This window comes from Tiliqua scincoides, chromosome 3 (assembly GCF_035046505.1).
Source record: "Tiliqua scincoides isolate rTilSci1 chromosome 3, rTilSci1.hap2, whole genome shotgun sequence".
Classification (NCBI taxonomy): Eukaryota; Metazoa; Chordata; class Lepidosauria; order Squamata; family Scincidae; genus Tiliqua; species Tiliqua scincoides.
Genome location: NC_089823.1, coordinates 22,762,749 through 22,788,174, shown reverse-complemented (window position 1 = coordinate 22,788,174; position 25,426 = coordinate 22,762,749). Strand labels below are relative to the sequence as shown.

General features: G+C 41.0%; 1 protein-coding gene across 1 annotated transcript in view; it reads left to right on the top strand.

The window, feature by feature from the left end:
* The first annotated feature begins 4,474 nt into the window (after positions 1-4,474).
* XPO4 (exportin 4) overlaps positions 4,475-25,426 on the top strand; it is a 64,488-nt gene continuing 43,536 nt past the window's right edge. The window contains exons 1-5 of the mRNA XM_066620431.1: positions 4,475-4,574; positions 5,485-5,626; positions 9,068-9,206; positions 20,737-20,853; positions 22,602-22,755. Coding sequence (XP_066476528.1) covers positions 4,481-4,574; positions 5,485-5,626; positions 9,068-9,206; positions 20,737-20,853; positions 22,602-22,755 — 646 coding nt within the window. The 5' untranslated portion in view covers positions 4,475-4,480. The remainder of the gene's footprint in view (positions 4,575-5,484; positions 5,627-9,067; positions 9,207-20,736; positions 20,854-22,601; positions 22,756-25,426) is intronic.

Genomic DNA, 25,426 nt, shown 5'->3' with positions numbered 1-25,426 from the left:
ATCAAGTATTAAGACAATCAAGTATTAAGACATATTTTCAATCATTGTAGTGGTAGGAAGATTAGTGTCAGTGTGACAGCAAAAATCTAAAAGTTTTGATCCAAAGATAGACAGTGCATTAATGGTTTCTTTAAAGTTTAAGTTAATGGTGGCAAGGCTGTGATTCTATACATCCTTGGGAGTAAGTTCTATTGAACTCATTGGGCTTACTACTTTTAAACGTAATGAAGAACAAGTACAGACAATTCCCATTATCTGCTACGTTAGGTTCCAGTTGATACAGAAACTGTGGATATTGAATCATTAATCCTATGGGATTCATGGAGTTATATTCCATGGACCCTCTATACACCAGTGTTTCTCAATGTTTCCTGCTGTATCACTTCGCATGGTCCAGCTATTGGAACTACCACTGGAAGTAACTGGAGAGGATGTTATTGCCAGCTGCTTCCGGGTTGGGAGGCCAGATGCAACAAACTCCAGTAAGAGGCTCAGGGAGGGTGGGAGGGCTTTTTTGAGCATGTGAAAAGTGCATACTGGGGTTCTAAATGCCCAGCAGAGCCACTTACCACTGTTTGTTGCGTTGTGTCACTGGTCTCGCTGCCAGTTGTCTGGGGATCCTGTGCATACCACTGGGCACCACCTAAAGTAACACTGTGGTACACATACCCCTGGTTGACATACACTGCTGTATGTTATATAGGGTATAAAAGGACTGCCTACTGCCATATTCCTTTCTGTCCTCCTTTATTCTGGATGGCCCCAAGAATGTGAAATGTGAAAGGATAAAAAAAATTTACGGTAAAAACCCTTTACAGTAAAAACCCCTTTGAAGTTTCAGTAGTTCCAAAAATTGCAACATAAACCAGCTGTGATGCTACAGGGCACTCTGGGGCACCATTGGCTGCAAGGCATTCTGTAGTGCTGCCAGTACTTGACCAGCTGCAGGTTCAGAAAGGCTGCGGATAGCTTCAGAAGAGCAGGAATAGCTTAAGAATGGCCACTGCAAGTTCAGAATGGCTGCAGATACCTACAGAACAGCCACAAATGCAACATATAAGTGAAAGCAGGCAGTGGATGGTGTGATAATAATAATTGTATTCCCATGGATAAGTGAATATGTGGAAACGTAGTGCATGGTTACCAAAGATTGACTGTAATTTCTTTCCTTTCTCCCAGCACTGGGGAGAGAGGAATATGCCAAATGACCATGGGAAGAAATGAGTGAGTGTGTGTCCCATATGATACTCCCCCATGCCAGAACACCCCTGTGTGTTCCCTTCCCTTCTCCTCTGTCTTGTGATGGCCTCTGGGCTCTCCTTGCTGCTGCATTTATGACCTCTCTAGCAGCTGGAGCAGCATGAAGTTTACCCCTGCAGCCTTCCTTATGAGGAAAGGCTACGGTGTTTGGGCCTCTTCAGCCTAGAAAAGAGACGCCTGAGGGGGGACATGTTTGAGACATACAAAATTATGCAGGGGATGGACAGAGTGGATAGGGAGATGCTCTTTACACTCTCACATAACACCAGAACCAGGGGACATCCACTAAAATTGAGTGTTGGGAGAGTTAGAACAGACGAAAGAAAATATTTCTTTACTCAGCGTGTGACTGGTCTGTGGAACTCCTTGCCACAGGATGTGGTGATGGCATCTGGCCTGGACGCCTTTAAAAGGGGATTGGACAAGTTCCTGGAGGAAAAATCCATTATGGGGTACAAGCCATGATGTGTATGCGCAACCTCCTGATTTTAGAAATGGGCTATGTCAGAAGGCCAGATGCAAGGGAGGGCACCAGGATGAGGTCTCTTGTTATCTGGTGTGCTCCCTGGGGCATTTGGTGGGCTGCTGTGAGAATACAGGAAGCTGGACTAGATGGGCCTATGGCCTGATCCAGTGCGGCTGTTCTTATGTTATGTTCTTGCTGCAGTTCCCTAGGCTCTGGGAACAAACCTGAATCTCCATGGTGACTTGGCAACCTGAATTTGTCCAGCCCAAGTATAAGAGTGAGATTGTACAGGCAAAATGTGTTTCTGAACCCCAGATTGCTCCTTAGAAAGAATCCTGCATATCGGGAAGTTGACCACCCTCTGTCTTTGTGGTGTAATAACATAGAACTGTGCTGTTTACTTTTTAAGGCTGTAGTCTTCTACCCACTTACCTGGGTGTAAGTCCCACTGAATCCTTACTTCTGAGTAGAAGTACACTAAATTCCTTAAGGTTATGTTTCAGGGGTTGCTTAGGTAAGGTTCCAGGGGTTTGTACTTAAGTCAAAACATCTAGTTGTTGCTGGCCGAATTGTACCTGTGTGAAAGTACCACCAGACATACTACACCTGCACAAAAAGAGCCAATTTAAAAGTGACTTGGAGCTGGTGCAATTCCAAAGATTTTTCTCATGGGCATAAGTGCAACTCTTGGATGTCCACTGGGTGAAAGCAATTGCAACACAGAAGCCTGCTGTCTTAAAAAAGCCTCATTAATCATGATTTATTACATTTAAACCTGTGGTTCTCAAACCTTTTATCCCAGACCCAATTTTTAGAATGATAATCTGTCGGGACCCACCAGAAATGATATCATTAACCTAGAAATGATGTCATGGCGGGCATGACATCAGGCAGGAAATTTTTTTAACAATCCTTGGCTGCAATTTGATCAACACTTACCCAATAGTAAGCCCCATTGACTATCATTGTTAAAAGCATTTACATTAAAGCCTGTTAAGTGCAGATCTCCCCAAATGCAGTCACATACTGTGTTGGCATAAAGTCTAATATACTAAAAATAAAATATTGAAATGATTGGGGACCTACCTGGAATTGGCTTGCAACCCACCTAGTGGGTCCCAACCCAGTTTGAGTAACCGTGATTTAAACTGTAAGTTTTTTTATTTGTTTGCTTTTAAAAGGGTAGATAGCAACTGTAGGGGGCCTTTATCAAACTTTGCTGTAACCCTCCCTTCTTTCCTCTCCTATTTGGTAGTGGGAAGAGGTGACTCTGTCTTCATTGCTCTGTTGTTGGTGTTGCCTCTGTTCAGGGTCCACTTTTTCCTCATACACTATTAATGCTCCCCTGCACCTTGCAATGTCTCTGCAAACCCTGCTGACCAATCAACCTTGGCCATGCTGGCTGCTTCCTTGATCCTTTCCCTTCTGCCCCAGAAATCCCCAGATTTTCAGTGCCATCCAGTGTCTGAACTGCTGTTTTTTCCATTGCCACAGCAAGAGGTCACTATTTTCAAAGTTAATGAGCTGCTCTGGTTGTCGCCAAGCAGTTTCCATTGTTTTGACTTCCCAGTGCCTTCTCAGTTGCACCTGCTTCAAGGCCCCAGCCAAGCCTGTTTGTTCATGTTCATAAGTTGAGGACCTTCTGTATTGCAAGATATCCAGGCTACAGCACAGGATTTGTTGCTGAACTTCGTTCTGTCTGAAGCCCAAATAACTCCCTTTAATTACCACCCTGGAAGATTAAAATCAATTGGCTTGGGAATTGGATGCTAGTACTTTTTAAAGGGAGTGGGAGGGAGGAGTTGGCATGCAAAAGTTTGGAAACCCCGATTTAGATATGGCTCAAATTATATCTGATCAATGTTAACCACTACATTCCATCAGTTCTTGAAAGAGAGAACAAGGAAATCCATGGTTCAAATCTCCTGCATTCTTTGTTTAACCCTAAATGACCCAAGAGTCACAAACCACAATTCTTAAAGCCTTAATGTAGAATCTGTAATTTTGGAAGTAAAAATACTGGCCTGTTTCACAGTATTGTACTGTAAGAAATCTAGAGTGTGTGTATTAAACACTTGAACGACTTGAAATGGGGGACATAAATGCTAAGCGTACCATTATCACAACTAACATCATGACCAGTTGAGGACCTCCTGATACTCAAGGCAGCAGGCCAAATGCTGGCCCCCTTACCTGATGATGTATCAGCTTCTGTTCCTCTACTGCTTTCCATATTCAAGTCACCACCCTCCTCCCCTCCACACTTCTTCCTTTACTAGTCCAGGAAGTGAAAAGAGAAAGAGGATCTATGGAGGCAAGTAGGAGGACAGAGATTGGTACTGCCTCCCCTACCAATCAGCTGCCTGAAGTGACTGCTTCAGTTGGCCTCATGAATGGGTAGACCCTGACTACCATAGGGTCGGGAGGGGCATTTCCCTTCTATCAGATTGGCCATTACACTAGAATCTCAAGATGTTTACGCCATAATTATTTTATGACTCTTTGCTTATGGGCACAGTATGGGCTGGATTGGTTAGACTCCATATAGCTGGGATTGATTGATTGGAGTTGGACGAATTCTGATACTTTATGAGATTGAATGCAGTATGAATTTAAAAAAATAACGGGCACTTTGAAATTAAGTGCAGTTTTCATATACAGAAAGATATGCAGTGCTCTGTTCTTGTGAGTTTCTTATAGCACTTTGCTGGATTCTTACAGAAGCATGGTTTTTCTCTTTAGGCACCACCTTCCATGGTCAATAATGAACAACGCCAGCATGCCGAACATATATTCTTGGCATTTAGGAAATCCAAATCTCCATTTGGTGTTTGCAAGCATATTTTAGGTAAGTCCTAATATTATTTTCAGTTATTTAACTAATCACTGAGAGATGCAATGACCCATTAAGGCATGTGACTTGTCTTCCTGAGGGCTGTACCTGTTAAGTACTGCTCACAGGTATGCCATGCTGAATGGTTTTTTCAGTCTTTCATTCAGGAGTCCAAAAACTACTGAACCCTGAAAGTAAAAGGGGTGGGGGCTTTCTGGGTGCCGCTCCTGTGCCAGTTATAGCAAAGCAAATTTCCACAGTTCATTCTGTGTTCACAGAACATAGTTCTTTTCATTCGCAAGTCTATAAATTCAACAATATCGCCCCATCTTATACTTTTGTTATAGTAAGTAAGTTATTGTTTATAGTAGCTGTAAATTCCCTTGAATACTATTTTTCAGTAGGAAGGTGGGCTGTAAACCTTAGTACAGTGGTTCCCAAACTTTCAGAGGCTCTCTAGAGGCTGCTGCCTGAAAATCAGCAGCACTCCCCCCTATTAGCAGCTTGTTTAACACTTCATGTACATAGCCTAATCTGCTCTGTCAGTAGTGATCCAACAAAAATTGTGTTATCCACAGTTTGGGAACCGCTGCCTTAGTGAGTTTCAATAACTAGTTGAGCTGGGATGGGAATAGAACTTGGCAGCAGTGGAGCAGAAGACATTATTTGCTATGCAAGAATAAAAAGTTCTGCTTCCCCCTCCCCTGCTGGCTGCAAGCATAGCAGTAGCACTTTCTCAAGCTGCTTGGTTACAACTGCCTACCATCTACTGTTAGACACGCTTTGTGATGATAACGATCTACATCTGTGTTGGGAAATTGTATTTAAATGTGCTTATTTTATGCAGCTTGATGGATTTGTTTGAGTAGTGCCTTTTTAGGTTATAACTATAGATTGTAAACATAATATTGCATCTTTCTGACAGAAACTAGTAAAGTGGACTATGTCCTTTTTCAAGCCGCCACAGCAATAATGGAAGCAGTTGTACGAGAATGGATACTATTGGAAAAAAGTAGCATTGAGTCACTACGAACATTCCTTTTAACATATGTCTTACAAAGGCCTAAGTAAGTACAAAGTCAAAACATTTGTAAAGATGCCTGAATAAGGATTTTGGAGATACTGTAAATGTTTCTGTTCAGATAAATAGATCCTCTTAGAAAGCATTCAGTAACAAATTGGCTACTATTTTGTGAAAACTTGTAACTGTCTTTTATTTTGACAAAAATATTTGTATATATTGTCTTTATTTCTTCATTAAATTTATATATCAATTTAAGACATCTGTGTTTCATTCAGACTTTGGATTTTCTGAATATGAACTTATAGTTTGTCCTTCCTTTTTTTTTCTTTTTTTTTTTTTGCAATAGAAAATCTCAAGGTGGTTAACAAAAGAAATATAAAATATACTGGCCTGCTTTCACTCATGTACAAGAGGGCTTGTTTTCTTTGAAAGGGGATTGGACAGATTTCTAGAAGAAAAGTTCATCACAGGTTACAAGCTGTAATGGGTATGTGCAGCTTCCTGGTTTTTGAAGTAGGTTATCTCAGAATACCAGGTGCAAGGGAGTGGCAACAGGATGCAGGCATCTTATTGTCTTGTGTGCTGTCCAAGGCTATTGGTAGGTCACTGTGAGATAAAGGAAGCTGGACTAGATGGTCCTCTGACCTGAACCAGAGGGGCTTTTCTTATGTTATCCCTTCCCTAGAATCTTTATTCTTTCAGCACCATCCAATGCATGTCTCCTCAGATGTAAGTTCCATTGTGTTCAGTGGGACTTAATCCCAAGTCTGTCTAGGGAGAATTCATGACAGAAGCAAGATTAGAACCAGGAAATTTTGATAGGCAGCCAGGGCTCTTAGCCACTATGCTGCACCATTTTCCCCCTCCATTTTTTTGTTTTAATGTTCCAGCTGCACTATCTGCTGCTGATTCCATGGCTTTGAAGTGAAGAAGTTCAAATGTGTGTATGTATATAAACCAAACTTAGCACTGAAATGGATTTACCTTCCTCTGTGTAAAGTACTTGTACTATTTCAATATCAAGTTCAGCAAAGAACAAAAAAACAAATTTTATCTTTTGGTATTTTGAGTTCTAGTCTCAAGGAAAAGAACAATGTGATTTCTTTAATTTTGGTTTTGGTTTAGACTGCCAAGGCAAGAAAGAAGATGGAAAACATTAAATGAAAAACATTAATACAGATGTTGCTGGCACTCTGATTCTGAACACATTTACTTGAAGGCAATTCCCTTTAATTTCAGTAGAAATAACTTTTTTCATCCAAAGTTATTGTTAAGAAGAATATTTATATATTGCTTTTCTGCAAAAAGTAGATCACAAAGTGATTTACATAGCTAAATAAATCAATAAATGGTTCCTTGTCCCCAAAGGGCTCACAGTCTAAAAAAAGATGCAAAGAGATACCAGCAGTATCCACTGGAGAAGACACCATGCTGGGGTGAAGAGGGACAGTTGCTCTTCCCTGCTAAATATAAGAGGACACCACTTTGAAACGTGCCTGTTTGCCCAGATAGCAGGAGTATAAATTGCTTAGTTGTAAATAAATAGCTTGTATTTGGTGGTACATATAAAACCCAATATATAGTTAAGTTTACCTCAAAGCAGATTAAAAGGAATGTATTTTCTTTGACTTTGGTGTTATAGAGATCCCAGGTTTTGAACCAGAAAATATTGCGAAATCATTGTTTGTCCTTGCCCAAAATACAGTGATCAATCAAATAATACAGGCTTGGAAGTCTGCTGACAAAAGATTTAAACATAACTTAATTCCAAATATATTGAAATACGGAGGGAAAGTGGTGTGGTGCAAGAAACAGAACACTTTTGTACAAGGGAATACACAGTGTTCTTTATCAAATAAGGTTCAGCCTGATTTATCCATATCTACTTGGAAGTAAATCCCAATGTATTCTGTGGTACAACGCTGTTCCAGAACCACCATTCAGAGTGCAATACCATAGTCTTCCGAGACTGAAGGTTGCCAACAAATTGTAACAGTGCAATCGTACATGCTTGCTTAGGAGTATGCCTCAGTAAAACATGTGGACCTTATTTCTGAATAAGCATGCATAGGATTGCACTTTCAGAACTTCTAAAATTGTGCATTGTGTTCTGTACTCTATATACCCTTGCAAATGCTACATGTTTTATGTGAGCTTTGTGCATGTGATGGAATCTGCTCTTTTCTGCAAATTTCTCATGCCTCTGTAAACTCTGTAGTTCTTCAGTGTACTACAAGACCGAGCAGACCAGCACAGAATTTGTAACTTTCTGGTGTCTAATGTCTTTGATTTTGTTGTATCCATGAAATGCAGAAAGAGCTTACATAATCATTTAACTTTATTAATTACACTTTTATCCTACCCTTTTGTTCAAGGAGCTCAGGGATGGTGTGCATACAGTGGGCCCTTCTTATTCAAATTTGTGTATGCCAATCTATAGATTGAGTGCACAGGTGGAGGGTCTTGGAAGTCTGTCTGGATACTACCAGAAGCTGCCTTCCAGTTCTGTTCCAGAGGTCTGAGGTGTGGGGAATTCACTTGGATCTAATGCAGTTATTTACAGATTGCATTCACATATGACTTCCCAAGGCAGTTTTCAAACAATTCAAAGTTAAATTTTAAAAACCGATAGGCAAAAAGTCTAGTCAAAGATCATCAACCTCAGAACTGAATTGGCTCAAATACTTGGCTCAAATGAAGAGATTCTAATATCACTAGTACTTAATTCATCCAGTTGGAGACTGTCTGTGATATTTACAGTAGTTATGAATATTACAAATGTAAGTACCTCCTAGAACTTCTGAGAACTAATGATCTTGAATGCACAGTTGTATTAAAGTATGTTCATAGTAGGTATCTTTCAAGGTACAGTCATTTGCTGGTTTGTTTGTTCTATAGATTATCTCACTTTTTGGAGCCAAGCCCCTTCAAAAAAATAAAAACCTTTATTTATAACAATCTAATGGTGTAGGATTGCCAGTTGCTTCTAGCCAGCAACTTTCTTCTTTTTCTATTTTACTTTCTCACAGCTCACCTGCTTCCCATGCCAGGTTAGAAGTGACAAGCAGTTTGGGGGCACATTCATTTAGTAGGAGAGGTGTTTGCATTGTTTTTCAACTTTTGGTGTGGGGCGGGAGAGTTCTTTCTTGCCAAGCAACAATGACATAATTGGCCCCAAGCTGTCTGGTGGTGGATTGTCCATACTTGAAGACGTTGACTATGATGTAATGGTATAGACATAATAGCTCTCTGAAATTTTATTCTGAAAGCACTCTACAGTTGCTACATAAGTACTAGATTTCACTCTTGTTGACCAAAATAATTGAGATGAAATACTGGTACATGGATGGGGTTGCCAGTTAAGTCAGTCTGGTCTGCCTCTGTGCTTATAGCACCAGTATAAATTGAGAGGCTTGCTTTGTGAATGTTAGAACAGTTTTTGTCAATGATGCTGAAACTTAAATTTTTAAAATTATGTTCACAGCCTTCAGAAGTATGTACGGGAGCAGATATTATTAGCTGTAGCAGTAATAGTGAAACGAGGGTCCTTAGACAAATCAATTGAATGCAAGAGCATTTTTCATGAAGTCAGCCAGTTGATAAGCAGCGGAAACCCCACTGTGGTAAGTTCTTGGATTTTATGTTTATTTTAATCTAACTGTACAAATCTGTCCTTAAGCCTTAATTCAGTTACAGACAGAGCAGCTACAGCCTGGTCTGTACTTGCAGTAGGACTGAGGGGGTAAAATGCTGAAGTGGTGCAGTCTGCCATCGTAGCTGGTATATTGCACGTTTCAGTGCTTTTCCTATGTTTAAAAACAAACTACCATCTTCTTGCAAGTAGAAAACAGCAGGGAGTGAACTGGGGCTGCATCTTTTTCCTCTGGTGTGTCAGATTATCTTTTCTAGGGAGTTCTTTTTACATGGGGTGCATTCAAAATGGGTATCCCCCTTCTCTCCCCCACCTGCCATTTGAAGAGGTGCAATCCACTCTTCCATTGTTAGGCTAGTTCCATTTCAGTCTGCTTCCTGTGTAGATCAGGGCCCTGCTGCTGCTTGAAAGGAAGTTTGCCATTATGTGGAAAAAATTGGCATGCAGCTATTAGGGATGCATTTAGCAACCTCAGAATGGCAATAAACTATATCTTAATGTAGGCACCAAGTTAAATCTCTGTGTTAATGTAAAATCTTGGACCCGAATCTGGCATTAAAATGCAACATGAATTGATTTTTATTACTTTGACTCTTGTTATGTAGCTTCCAGTCAAGTACACACGTTAACACCTTTGTTAAAATCCTAGGACTGAAACACTTGTTTGAAGAACCACAATAGTTTGCTATCAAAGTGGATTTTCCATTTGCTGGCAGTGATTTCCTTCCACTTAGTTCGGTTTACCTCTGTCCCTTACAGTAAGGGACAGTAAGGGACAGAGGTAAACCGAACTAAGTGGAAGGAAATCACTGCCAGCAAATGGAAAATCCACTTTGATAGCAAACTATTGTGGTTCTGTGGTTCAGCTGTTCGAATTGTCTGAGGAAAGACCTTTTCCATTCCCTGGGGAAGTAGTGTGGTTAGGTTGAAGGGGTGTGAGCAGGCACAGAACTGAAAATGGCAATATAAAATTTACTCATGTTACATTCTTGGAATCAGAAGAGGAAATATTGTCCACCCTCTCATGAAGCTCTAAATAGATTTCCAGCACCTTATTTCCACTTGTGCGTTTAGTTCAATTCCATGTGCTGTGCCAGAAGATAAGGTTCCATTATGGAAATGAGTTGGGTATCATTCAGACTGAAACCTTTGGTGGTTGAAGATAAATATTTCAAAGTTTTTCACCTTTAACTAGATTTCCAGAGGTATCATCTCCACCAATGAAGTCAGCAACTACTATAGATGCTTTGTTCCTTGTTTTAAAATAAACTACCAGACCTTTGTTCCTCGTTTTAAAATAAACCACTACCAGACCAAAGAAGCATAAGTGAGAGCAATGCAACTTGCATATTTATAAAAACAAAATTTATACAGAAAAATGGAGAAAAAGCAATTTCAAGATCATTGTGGTATTTAGATCCAGATAGACTTCCTGTTTATCAGCATTCCTGTCTAATAAACTGCATGCAGTAAATTGTAGAGAACTGTATTTTCTCAAGGTGTGTTTAAGTGCAGTATGTGTTGAGTCAGAAAATCATTTGGATCTTATTAAAAACATTAAGTTCATGGAACATTGGAACAAGATGAGCATTTGCACCTTCATTTGTACCCTGCCAAGATGGGCATTTGCACTCCATCATATCCTATTTGGCTAAGGGTTTGCCTGTCTCTTGCCAGAATTCCTTTTTGAACTCTTGTTTAGCTTTGTTCAATAATGTGTCAAAAGTTCAAAGTAGTGATAACTTACACCTCTATTCTTGGGGGTCCATATTAATTTCCAGACAGTGGCTTAGAAGCTGGAAGTGTATTTTGTCTCCCAAATCAATCTCCTTATCAATTGTTCAGTGGTTTCAGCTAACAGAAAAGACTGCCCAATTATGGAGCATTTGCAGGCATAGCATTATATACACTTACATACATGTTGCATGCTATTTAACCAAATCAGAAAGGGCTGTGGTGTGTGTGTGTGTGTGTGTGTGTGTGTGTGTGTGTGTGTGTGAGAGAGAGAGAGAGAGAGAGAGAGAGAGGGTGTGTGTGTGTGTGTGGGGTGTGTGTGTGTGTGTGTAAATCTGTTTCTTACAACAGCAGAGCACAACAAACTGCGAACAAGCTTTTTGCTATATGCTGATAAAAATTTGAGCTGGTAGGGGCTATACAAAACTACCATCCCTGGCCGTAAGCTTCCAGCTGTCTGTCCCTGATCTAGAAATTTACTTTTACAGCTGGGTGCTTGTTTGTTCGAAGTATCCTTGATTAATTGCACACTACATTTTTAGTTTACAGGAGTTTTAATTTATAATTTTGCTTGTCTATGGGAGGGGGCCCAGGATGAAGGATGGCATTTGTTAAGAGAAGCACCCACTACTGAAAAGTCTCAGTGAAATCTTTGTGCATTATAGTCTCTTGGACAGAGCTTCTGCTTAAGAGCCCATGACTAATTTTAGTCAGCCCTAATTCATGTTTTCCACAACTGATTCCAAGATGCTGAGGAAATGAATGTGGGATAGACTCCTCTCTTAACCACAAATGCTTGCAGTTCTTTGACACTGGACCCCGGTATAGAATACTGTTTCTGCTTTGGCTATTTGAAGGATTCCCCATTCGGAGGCTTGGAGCAAAGCTACATCATGGGTGTGTGTTTTTCAGCTGCCTATGGTGTTGCCTCGTGTTAATATGTAAAAATAGCTTATTCAAGATGTCAGATTGGTCATCTAATATTTTGAGTGAGTTGTGTACTCCTGACTATGAAAGGTTTCCAGAACCGTTGAGGGTAAATGCATTATAGTGGAAAACTTTAATTTGGGTTGAAATTATTTTGGTGAAATATTTTGAATTGTTAAAATCTGACACCACTGTATAGATAACTTCTCAAAACTAGTGTTTTTTTGGGGGGGGGGGGGGTGGGAGCAGAAGATTCTTTAACACAAAGTGTTTCTTCAGTATAACTTCAGTATAACTGAAGAAAAGTGTAATTACAGATTTGAGCTTGGAAATAAGAAAAAGCAGCATATGTGAAGAAAATGACGTTTGCCAGACATTTCAGTTAGTTCAAGGCTTATGCCTTTTAATATTCATGGTAGTACATCTTGGATGAAAGATCAAATCACATCTTGGTGCTACAAATACAGCCTTCTCCTTGCATGTTCCCTTCTCCCCCAGTTTGCGTTGCCTGAAATAGCTGTTCCTTAGAGTGGAGGATAGGTGCAGTGACAAGATAAACTGGAAAGATGATTTGCACTTGGGTTGCCAACCACAGTTCGAAACTAGTATGCAATCCTGGTTGGTAGGCAAGCACAAACCATATATTTACCCATTCAGATGTAATGGCAAGCTCTGGCCTGGGCTAAAGGGGAAGTACTTGAAATACAGCATCTGTGATGAGGAGGCTGGACTTATTCATGCAACACCATATCATAATGTGGCATTTCAGTGAACCAGCAAACTCTGTTTTGGGGAGAAATTGCAGCATCATCAAGCAGTGAGCGCCATTTCATTTCTTATGGACAAAACTGACCACAGTGTATGTGTGTCCGTGTGTATCTTTGAAAGCTTGCCAAAGGGCAATATAATCACTGGTTCTGCTACTGGCCCCCTTTCCCATCAAAATGGTGGGGGGAGGGAGTTGGTGAAAAATTGGTCCCAGGCCTGATCGAAAGGCAGATGATACAGCTAGCTTGCTGAAATCAAGCAATTCTGGGGTCCCATCACTGTCTAGATGGGTGATTTTGTCTGGAAACCCATGAGTTGCATAATGGAAGAAAGAATATGCCATACTCATGCAGAAGTCACATTTCCTATGACACATGGATAAGTTGAGTTTAATGGAGGCTTTTGCCTCTGTGGAGCAACTCCAGTGGAGTTGTGCCACTGGACGTTCTATTCCATATATGCCTATTCCCTCATTTCAACTAACCCAAGCTGGTATTGCTGCAACTAAACCTGATGCTTAAGCTTACAGGCTTATTCTCTCCCTTCAGCCTACCCAGGCAGGTATTGCTGCAACCAAACCTGATGTTGCTGCAATGGAATTGAATGTTCCATTTCATACAGGCTTATTAGACCCTTAGACCTATCCAAGCTGGTGTTGCCGCAATCACACTATGTACAGCTCAGAAAACGCAGGTTTTTTTTGAAACTGAAATACCAATTTCAAAAGATTACCCAATTCTTTTAAATAGCACAGATTAGGATATTGGAGCTATTATGAGGCCAAAGCAAGGCCCTCAGATCTGGGCTAGAGCTGTGTAGACTGGGGAGCAGGTGGAGAAGAAAGCATTGTATGAAAGTTAGGCTAGGAAAGCTTAACTTCTGCTTTGATCCTGGGTTTATTTTAGTCTTTATCTTACCATTTCTCCAAATGGTTTCTATATCCTGTTGTATCCTCACAACAATCCTAGTGGGTAGCTTAGTTTGAGAGATGGTGACTTGCCCAAGGTTGCCTCAATTCACTGTTTCATTGTGAATGGACATGAAGATCTGTGTTTATCTTCACAGATAGCACAGGGCTGCAATTAAGGGACACTGTCTGCAAGACCTTTTTAGTAGCAAGGTCCTTAATAGAGCAATAGTAGCCTGTCCACCAGCATCCTCAACATGTGCAGCCTGCTCCTTCTTACTTCTGCAGGTGTCCATACATGAGCCCTGTGCAACTGCTTGGCAGGGCCCTGCAGTTTGCTTGAGAGCCTGGCAAGGTTTGGCTTCAGATTGGCACAGACCAAAGGGTCACCACAGGCTATGGGTCTCCATGGGCCGGATTCAGGGTCTTTGCGGGCCAGATATGGCCTGTGGGCCATAGGTCAGAGACCCCTGAGTTAGCCCACATTTACTTTGTTGTGGGTGAAAGCTGGGGTAGTGTTAAGATACATGTTCCACTGGGTTTGATAAATTTAAGCAGATGGTTCCAGGAAGAGGTGCAAAGAACCATATTGGGAACCAAAACCTTGGGTCCTCATAGTTTGGGTTGCATTTGTTCTAACTTACTCTCATCAGAGCCCATTGACTAGGAATAACTTGAATATCATGCAATTGCCAGAGCATTTTGGAATCATTGGCTTGAACACTAGCCCTCCTAAAATTATTTTTATCTGCTGATGGTTCCACACGACTCTCTTCTGACTTCTCTACCTGTTTGCATCCCTGATGTCCTATGTAGTTACTACCACCCTCTCCCTCCCTTTTATTTACTATACCCCAAAATTTTGAACATCTTCTGTGCAAAGTACTGCATTTGTTGCTTGCCTATTCTCTTCCACTTCAGTCTGCTTCTAGAGATTTGTGTGAGACTTCTCTCCCCTGGACAATAAAAGAGATAAAATAATGCGTGGGGTAAATAACATAGAGCTGCTTATGTCATGTGTTCTCTGTGTACAAGGTTTGTTGGGTGCCGAGCATGTGCTCCAGCTTTATTTCAAGTCTATGAAGTTCTGTCATTTAACTTGAGAACCTCCCATGGATTTATTTCCAGAATATTTATCTTCTGTATCGTATTTGTTAACCTGAGATATTTTTAAAGAGTGGTAAATATAACCTTTTTCATTTGAAAGAGATTGTGTAAGGACAAGGAATTCAATAAAGAGTCCTTTAAAAAAAAAAAAGTCAACATGTTACTTCCAGAACCCCTATATTTCTCATTATTCTGAGGGTTCCCTTCCAAGAACTCAGGTGGATGGCAAAAAAACATATTACAGCAAATCCATTTAATAAACAATGTCCCTTCTCTAGAAACATTTAAAAACAACCTTGCAGACCTTTGTGGTGTAAGATAGAATAATTAAGCAGACAATCCATCAATCAGTCTTCCTCCAGGCACTTAGAAAGCTTCACTCCAGCTAGGTCTTTCTTTCAAGTGCTCAGAGGGAAGGGAGGAGCCTCAGGGGGAAGGGAGGAGCCTGTTGCCTTGGAGAGAGAATGAGGGATTGTCAGCCAACTACCCTCTCTCTGCCCTCTCTCACATTAAGGAGGCTATTTTTAAAGGACTGCTTTAAACTGTGATTTTTTTTTTAAGGGATGCATTTTTCCCCTTCTCCAGGGATCAGCACAGTCCTTCTCATTTGCAGTGGCCATTCGTGTTGAGTCAAATCCATGTATAAAAAAATCCATGTATAACAAGGTTGAACCTGTATCTGCTTCCTCCGGCTGCTTGTGATATCAAATACTTCCTGTGTTGTTAGACATCAGTTAACAGCAACAATATGGATTTCACAGAAGCATATGAGAAGAGTAGCAGCTCTGCAAACATCTCGACAGTACCTGAAAATGATCTAAGACAGCGAGATTTGTTGATCTGCTATAACAGAACAGTTTATCCTCTTGTCGACATGTATTGCTGTTTTCTCTTTCCTGGGTAGAAAGAGGCAAAAGTAGGATTCTCCGAAGGGGTTGTTTTGGTGTTCTGTCTTGAATATGCATGTGTAAAGGTGAACGGTTGGAGCCAAGTGCTGCTTATGCTGGTGACCAGGGCAGGCATTACGTGTGAACAGTTTTAGCTGCTGGAATTAATTCCCTGATCAGGGTCTGTGTTTTGGACAGGTGTGCACTAGCCCCTGTATTTTCCTAAACAGTCTTTGAACTCTTATCCCTCTCATCCTCTGTAACCTAACCACTCTCAAATAAAGCAGTGAACGTATGCCACCGACAGCCCAGACACAAGTGTGAAATCCCTTCAAACATTCATTATGGCTTTAACTTCCAGTTTAAATGACATTCTTTTGGAAGTATGAGTTGCATGGTATAACAGTTTCATGTGCAGAAACCGTCAGTCTGTGCTATTTTCCCATAAAAGTCTAAATTGTTCTTTTTAAAAACAGATTGCCTTTTTGGGGGGTGCATTAGATCTTAAATAAAACTTTTAAAGGGGGGAAAAAGAACAATTGTCTGGGAGTACTCTCCTTTGACTGGGTGTCTGATTGCCCAGTTAATCTCTCCTAGCACATTCTCATTGATCTTCTGTTAGAGCAGCTGGAACTTCTGTTTTAAGCATGGCAGACTTTTATATAAAGTATATTCCTGGTAGTAAAGCCCAACTGGGGTAATTGCCAGGCTATTCTAAGAGACAATCCACCCTCCAAACAAGAGAAGTATTTTATTTTGTTAAATGGGTTTATTGTTTGGGTATGTTGTCCGTTCATGTGGTAGAACCAATCAAACTGCTGGTGAGTGAAACAAATTTTTATGAGGTGCGCTCTTTCCTGATACAGCACTAATGTTCTCTGTCCAGTCGCACTGAGCAAAATGGGACATTTTACCCAGTTATCAGAAGCAGCATCTTTGCTAGCTTTTCATGCCTGGTTCTCTCAATGTGGTGATAGAGTAAAAAGACTTCTGCAAAATGGCCTGGTATAAGTGCAACATTCCCCACTTTTCAGATGGTTAAGACAGTAGTTCCTAGACTTTTCTGACTGGCAGATCCCTTGACTGACTTAGCCCTGCCTCCCCATTAGGCCTATAATCCTATACATCGCATAGGGTGGCAGGCTTTTTGTGAGGATTTTATGGCTCCCGTGGCAGGTTTCCACATCTCCTCAGGGTGCCACAGCTCATATTATGGGAACCACTAGGTTAAGATACTGGAAGTGTGCTATGAATTTGTGCTCCTCTGTTCTGTGAATTTTTGCTCTTCTGCCCCAGTCTTTTTGATTTAACTACATTATAGCTGCATTGGAAGTAACCAAAGTTTTTAGCTATTTGACTGGCACAAATCTGGAAAGCCCAGTGTAGCGCCAGGCGGGGTTGGAGGAGGTTTTGGATACGGCGGAGGTCTACTCCACAAATTCCACTTCCTATTCTGTCCTCCCCTACTCAAAAAGTCCCTCCCCACCTCCAAAATATCCTCCTGCCACCCTCCCCCACCCCGACATGCCCCCTTGTGCAGCCTTACCTCTGCCAGCCGGCACTGCTCCTGGATGCAGTTCTGGCAGGCTGTTGGCCAGTGCTGCTGGCTCACAAGTAGCCACAAACATGCTTTTCGGCACGTTTGCAGCACTCAGAGCTGACACAGGGGTGGCTGTGCTGCCTCAGGCCAACCTTAGGATTGTGCTGTTAGTTGCTGTTTTCATGCTCGGAAAGTCTCAACTCTAGGAATCCTGCACTTCTCCTTCCCTCTTGATTTTTCTGGTGCTTGGTGCAGACTTGGTGGTGCCACTTGGCATTTAGGGTTGGATGAGGCTATGTGGGTTTTCTCCTATGTGTTTCCTATCCAATTTTGTGTGTGTGTGTGTGTGTACACGCGTGTGCGCACTCGCACACTATTATTGGAGTAATTCCAATAGCATGGTTTCTCAAATATCGCACACTGTATGAAACAGCGCAGTAGAGTTAATTTGAACTGCGTCTATGTAGCAAAAAGCACTAAGGAAGTTGCCTTATTGGAGGCATTACTATGTAACCAAAAGATTATGTTGCTCACTGCTTTGTGATTTTAGTGAAAAGCAACATTAAGTAAATACAAGTTTGCAGCAGTTTCTTTTCCTTAGGGGAGAAGGAAGGCTATATTTCAGACTGCAATATAGTAAGATACTGTTGTATACTGTACTATTAAAGATGCAGTTCTCTCAGGACTGTTAGAGTGATGGCAAAGATGCCTAAAAAATTAATGTTTAACTTTTAGAGGCGTATAGAACAGAATGTTGAACTTTACATTAATCTTTTAATATTACAGCTATAACCTGCATAGTTTCTAGCTGCAGACAAAAAAGAATGTACTTTAAAAGAGTTTTTTTTCTTAGTCTGTCTGGGATTTATATAGCAAAGAAGAATGTTAATTTTGTGTATACTAGCTGAGATAACTAGCTGTCTGTGGGGTCAAGGTACTGACATCAGAGGCATTTCTGAACAAAGATGTTGCAGTTGGTGGGTGGATGGCACTACTGTCAGCTGTTGCATGACCTCGCATAAATAGTATCATCACTACTTTAATCTTTCGGGTGTTCAGAGGTAGTGTGCATATTTCCGTTTAACCCCTGGACACATGCCGGCATGCGTGACCCTTTAACAATTCCTGTTCCTCTGTTCATCCATGGTACCTTGGCTCCAAATAGTCTAGGAATAGAGCCAGTAGTCGAATGCATCTATTGTGTATAAAGCCAGAAGTTGTGTGTATCTACAGTGTATACATCCATGTGAGAACAATGAAACAGTTTTATGTAACATTAATGGCCTAAGTAGAAGTGGATGTTGTGAGGCTTTCGTTGTCCCTTTTTTGGTACCTGAAAGTTTCATTTAAGCTTTCTGACAGAACAAACGTGGAGCAAGAGATGCATGTTTTGTACTTCAGAAAAATTGTGCTATATCTTTTGGTTTCATGCCAACAAAATGCACTATTCCAGATTTGCATCCCACCCTTTTTTCAAAGAAATGCAATGGCATACCAACTGTTTTCCTATCTATTTTCTGGGTTGGCTCAGGCTTGCATTTCCAAGTGTGTAAGTGATAGGTGTCTTCAGCCTCTCAATAAGATAGAAGGATAATCCTAATATGAATAAATCAGAGTTGAAACTTCATTTTGCTTTCAAATGGGCATTGGAAACTTGTTAGTGAAATTTGACTGACGCATAACAGTATGTAGTCCTTTTGGATGAGTGGTTAGAAATAGAAGAAATGGTTGAAATGTCCAATGAAGCCAAAATCTCTGTCTAATCCTGACTGTTCAAGATTTTTAGTTGCTAGGCTTATTTCTCATAAAGTGAATCTTCCTATGTTTTGGAAGCACTCCTCCCAACTAGAGTGTTCTTGTAAAACTGATCTTTCTGCCAATGTTAACATATCTTCAAGTACAGTACATTAATTCTGGTCCAGTTTTGGAGGAGAAGGAATATATTGAGTTTCTGGAATCATTCTTTTCTGCAGTAACTTCTGTCATGGAGCAGAGGCAGAAAGCACAATGGCAAGTCTGTTGAGTTAGCATATTTTTCTATTACTAAGATCCAAGTTAACTCATATTCAACCCAGCCCCTTGGGAAAAAATATACCAGAAAGGATTTAGAATGGTCTGGTCCTCCTAACAGTGTTGCAGATATTGGGTGCAGACCATGTAATTATGTGCTCCCTCTCCCAAGCCTCTTGTCTTAGGAGAAAGAGAATTTGCCTGCTGATTTTAACCATGGCTAAAGGATATGTCTGCACTATCCTTAGACAATGCACAGTTAATGTCCGGTCTCCTAAGTATTGAATCATAGGCTCTCCCATTCCGTAAAATTCCCACCTCTAATGGGTGCTGCATTACATTTCCTTTGAGTTTGAGTTAACTCCAAACCATAAGCTGGCAACTGTAGGGCTCTCTGTAGGCATAAAAGGCAGTTCTTATCCAAAGAAGGTTTACTGATTTTCTCCCCTCTGCAGCATTACTACTTAAAATTGGCTCCAGAGGATCACAGGAGCTTCCAGAATGGTTTTTGGGATAGATGTAGTGGTCTTGCAGCAGGGGGGAGAATTAGGCGCACTCCTCTACCCTTAGCAGTAGCTTCTGCTTCTTGCGCAGTGAGATATTGGGAACCAAACCATAGTTTGCAGCCTGTCCTTAGCAGGTTTACAAGCCAGTTTGAAATAATTGCTTGATGTCACTTTGAGAGCCCTTTTAGGTAGAAAAGGAGCCTATTTAAATATACTATGTGTAATTAGTAAAAACTCAGATGCAGATTTAACACTGCACCATGGCTAACTCTGAAAGGGAGGGAGAATTCATGTCCCAAAGGGAGAAGCAGCATGCAAATTCACTATTTTTGTTTTGTTTAATGCATTTGTACCTTGCTATTGAGCTGACAAGGCTCTCGGAGCAGCTTACATAAGATGAATAAACAAAAAACCATTAGAACAGAAAAGGTGGATGAGATGTGTTTATCCCCCACTAGACAGTTGATGGTTTTGTGGCCTCCTTGAGGGAGAAGGGACCTAGTCACAGCTTGAAAAGCACAAGCAGGTGGTGGTGACAGTGATGACTCTTCACCTTGTTAAGTTTTCCTTTACACCAGGCACTTCCTGTCTTTTTATCATGCTTAACAGCTTGGGCAGTGTTGTGTACCTGCATCAGACAAACCAGATTAACACTTTGCCATGGAAGCCCATTTTAGTATTTATGGTTGGCTAGTCCAGAGTGCCATACATAATACAGGTGGGGAATATTCACAATGTTGTGGCTTATTCTTAATGTAGTTAGAGATTGGGACAGTTAAGCCTGCAGTGGACTATTGAGTTGAAAGACACTTGAAACATAAAATTCAAATTAGAACTTCTAGTTACAAGCTAGTATTTGAAATTTAAATTTCAGTTGTTGTTCTAGTACAAATTTTGGCTGGAAGTTTATGCCTTTGTTCAAGAGCAAAGAGTCATGTATTAATAGTGTTTCCTGTTAATAGCACTTTAGGCAGAGCTTATACTTGGAATGGTGGAGTAACTTGGAAGCAGCATTTTAGCTTATCTTAAAATGAGTAAAACATTGCAGTAGGATTAAGACAAAAATTAGGCTTTACGTCATTGAATTTGCTAAAAAAAACTGTCTATCCTTGCAGCAAACTTTGGCCTGTTCCATTTTAACGGCATTGTTGAGCGAGTTCTCAAGTTCAAGTAAAACCAGCAACATTGGACTAAGCATGGAGTTTCATGGTAACTGCAAAAGAATATTTCAGGTAAACTAATAACGCTTGTTTCTGTAATTCTTATAATGTTAAAAAGGGACAAACAGTTTTATTTAGAATAAATACATGAAATGCATGAGTTGTGTTGTGATTGGTGCAATGCATGGGGTTTTGTGATGATTGGTGAGGCTGCTTTTTGGGGATGGACCAGAAGCAAGGGATAATGTCCATACACCTGACCTTTCCACACACCCTTCGGTACCTCACAGGATGACTGTGATATAGTGCCCACATGGTGGTCTGTTGCTGCTGTCAGGAAGGGACCACTCCACAAGTGGGGGCAGGGGGCTTTCTGTCACCCAGGTGAGATTTGTTTTTAGGAATTTCTCAGCACAGAAGCCAGTTTTTAAAGAAGCATTCAAGAATCAATTGACTGGGTCAGCGGCATCTTCTCTACATCTATCCGTAGAAAGCTTTTGCAGTTTTAGTTACAAGCAATCTGTAAGAGAGAGAGGAGTGCTAATTCTCCATTCTGGACTGAATGAAACAGGCCATGAGTGTTTAAAAATAAGAGTAGATTTTTTTAAAAAAGTAAGAATGGATATAGTTCATATAGGCAAAAACAGGTGCTTGAAATTAGAGTTAAAATGAAAATAAAGTTAAAATGAAAATAAAGCTAATGCAAGCACCTTGATATTTCCTTGTCTAGAATTCACTTTTGCAGTTCCATGGCTTGTCTCCAGGGTGCAGAGGGCAGGAGAGCAACATGCCATTTACTCTGCAAGTGGGGGCATGAAATACACAGCACTTCAGTCCAACCATCCCTATCTCTACACTCCCTATCTTTACACTCTTTACACACTTTATCCCGATCTTTACACTCTCACATAACACCAGAACCAGGGGACATCCACTAAAATTGAGTGTTGGGAGAGTTATGACAGACAAAAGAAAATATTTCTTTACTCAGTGTGTGGTTGGTCTGTGGAACTCCTTGCCACAGGATGTGGTGACAGCATCTGGCCTGAATGCCTTTAAAAGGGGATTGGACAAGTTTCTGGAGGAAAAATCCATTACAGGTTACAAGCCATGATGTATATGTGCAACCTCCTGATTTTAGAAATGGGATATGTCAGAATGCCAGATGCAAGGGAGGGCACCAGGATGCAGGTCTCTTGTTATCTGGTGTGCACCTGGGGCATTTGGTGGGCTGCTGTGAGATACAGGAAGCTGGACTAGATGGGCCTATGGCCTGATCCACTGGGGCTGTTCTTATGTATAGAGGTTGGGAGAATCGGGATTCTCCTTTTGTCTGTTGGCAGCTCCCAAACAGCAGGAAATCCTCATTCAGCCCCCTGCACTTTGCTTTTGTTCATGTTTAGATAGATGGACTTGCCAATGGACAGGTGTGAGCAAAATCCAACAAGACAGTACTTTCCTCCTGACCCACTGTTCTCCAAAACCATGTGTTGGCCATGCAGCTGTCAGTACACATTCCAGGTTAAGCCTTTTCTGCAGATATACATGTTGAAAAGGTCGTGATGGCAGGGCTACAGAAGCTGGGTCCATGTTACATGCAGATAGGAACTTCTCATTAGGGTGTAAGGTTCCCACCTGCCTCAGGTGTGTGTACTCAGTAGGTGGCAGGTGTTTAGGAAGAAAGGACTCCCCATACTTGTTGTCTAAAAAGAGCTACTGTTGATTGCGCAAGGAAAAATAGCCTCTTATTGTTTGGCTTGCTGATGATCCCAGTGTCCCAGTGAGAGATGATTAAAATGTTTGTGCTTATCCCTGCATAGGAAGATGACCTCCGTCAGATCTTCATGCTCACAGTAGAGGTACTACAGGAATTCAGCCGGCGTGAAAACCTTAATGCTCACATGTCTTCAGTCTTTCAGCGTTATCTTGCACTAGCCAATCAGGTCTTAAGCTGGAATTTTCTTCCTCCAAATTATATCCTTTTAGTATAATTTCTTTCCAGCTGGAAATGTTGCTTGCTCTTGATAAACAGTCTTGTAGAAATAGTGTAAACCTGCCAATTCTTCATGTTTCATTGGCAGACAGCTACTTCATACTGTTGGTGCTACATATTTTTGTCACTCACTTATGTTGTGCATATGAAATGAATCGAATAATTTGACTATCTATAGAAAGATAAAAATTTGTACATGAAAACTAAAGGTGTTGCAAAGGTAAAGCTGCTATACCGAGTAGGTGTATTTGTTGGATGTAGAATACAAGATGTTCTTATCTGCCCTCTGAGGTCATTCATGTAATATTTATGTTTTGTATATGAAACTACTACTACTACTTTTCATATTCTCCCCTCAATCAAAAAAGAAATGCCAGGGAGAGTCTCATCCTGAAGTTTCTTCCTTTTCTGTACGGAAAAACCCTAGAACTGAGCATGTAATAATGCTATGCAAGTATGCTCCTGTTATGTGGAAACTGCAGGTATGGGGGATGCCTGTTTCAGTGGTGCCCCCTGCTCATTAACATAATTTAAAAGCTAAAAGCTTACCAAAGGATGACATGTATCTTGCTTAAGCCATTTCTGCCCTACATTGCATATACACAACAAGGACCAAATGTGTACCCTCTGTGCAAAAATGGGTTAAACAGGTTGCTATAAGCATTTATGCTTACAGAGCAATGTGAACAGGCTGCCAGCAATCTGAATACTTGATTAAACTAGCTCCAATACAAAACAGGAAGTGGTTAATGAAATCCTCAGATACAGGGGCCCGCCTGTATATTACAGAGTTTTCTGAATTTGTTGAAATTTATAATTGTATTCATACTAGTTACCATTAGTGTCAAGCAAACAAGAGAATGATGTAAAGATCAGTGTTTCCTTGCCTTAAACTAGGGGTGTCCAAACTTTTGACAGGAGGCCCACATCACCTCTCTGACACTGTTAGTCGGGGGCCGAGAATAAAATTAAATAAATTTACATAAATTAATATATTAGAGATGAAATTTATGTGAATGAATGACGGTCTTGCAATAGCTCAAGGCCTATAAAAGGCCTTGCACAAAGCAAGACCGGTGTTTCCTTCACTGCCACTGCTGCATCACAGATGTCAAACAGCAAGCAACCCTCTTCCCACAGCTCATGAGAAAGGTTGAACAGTCACACTCATGCCGAGAACACTTGCATCGGGCCAGCACGGGCTCCAGCAAGCCTCCGGAGGGCCAGAGGCTCATTGAAGACTGGGGGCTCCCTGTGGGCTGGATTGGGAATCCCCGAGGGCTGCAAGTTGTCCCTGGGCCAGGATTTGGACACCCCTGCCTTAGACTTTGGAAAGACATGGAGATGGACCACTTCACTATGATGTGTCTAAATGCTCAGTAGTTCTACCTCAGTACAATAAATCCCCTTTATAAGTTGTGGTTAGGGACTGAAAAGCTTGGACTTTAATGACATAAAGGGAAATATCCATAAGAAATAAAGTAGATAGGTTTAATGGGGACTGTAGATACATCTCTGGCCTTTCACTGAACTTAAAGGGAAATTTTATTTCATAAGAAACAATGGGTAAGGAAGACATAGAGATTGTAGATTGTGGCATGCAGTCCTGAACACACACATACCTGTAACCCCCCTCCCCCACACATTTATTAATGTAATTTTGTGTCAAGTAGTGAATTGGATGCCAATGGGGAGAGATAACTGAAGTGGCGGGAAGATCAGTTTACTCTCCCTCTTGTTCCAATTAATGATGCTGTCAACAATGCTAACGTTAATAATACTCCAATATCCCTTTAAAATATTGGTGGCTGATGGTGCATGTGGGTGCAGGGCAAAATGTAAATATTAGGGATGTTCCTTTAAGAGTTCAGAGGAGAGAGACTATATCTTGGTGGAACTACAGCAGTAAAGGATGCTAGTGTGGAGAATTTTTAAGTGTACAGTAGCCTCCCCCATCCACAAATCCTGTATTCAGGGTCCACAAATTCCCCTATTATGCAAATTACTTAGAGAACTGAAAACATTATGCTAAGCATTTTCAGCCCTCCAACCCACTTTCTGTTAATACTTCCTACTTCCTGTTGCATTTGCAGACAGTACAATGACAGCGAGATGCAGGAGACAGCTACAAGAGGGCTGCAGTCAGACAAGTCATTTGTGCAATGGGAAGATTTGTGAACCACTTTTTGTAGGATTTGTTACTATCCACAGTTTTCACATATCCTCAGTGGCAGCTGGAACTTATCCTCCACAGATATAGAGGAACACTTGTAGTTAAAAAAAGTAAAGACTTAAATGTGGGGAAATGTATAATGGGGGAACTTAAAACAGGAACCTCCTGTTCACATTCAGCTATGTCCAACTCTTGTCGTCCCCTTTCTACAATCTTGCCCCCATACTTCTGATATGTCCTACTTGGATGTGACAGACAGAAGAGTTAATGGAAGGGAAATGATTCTCTGTTTTTAGGCTCATCTCAGATCAAGCGAAGGTTGTACTATGATCTGCTGTCAGGCTATTTGTTCAGGACCTTGCATCAGAAGTGTAGTCTAGTGTATACTTACCATTTTCATCTCTTATCTTATTTGGAGAATAAGAGTTGGCCTACAGGCTCATTCATTCCTGTGCTTCTGTCAGGCTTTCCCTTTTTAG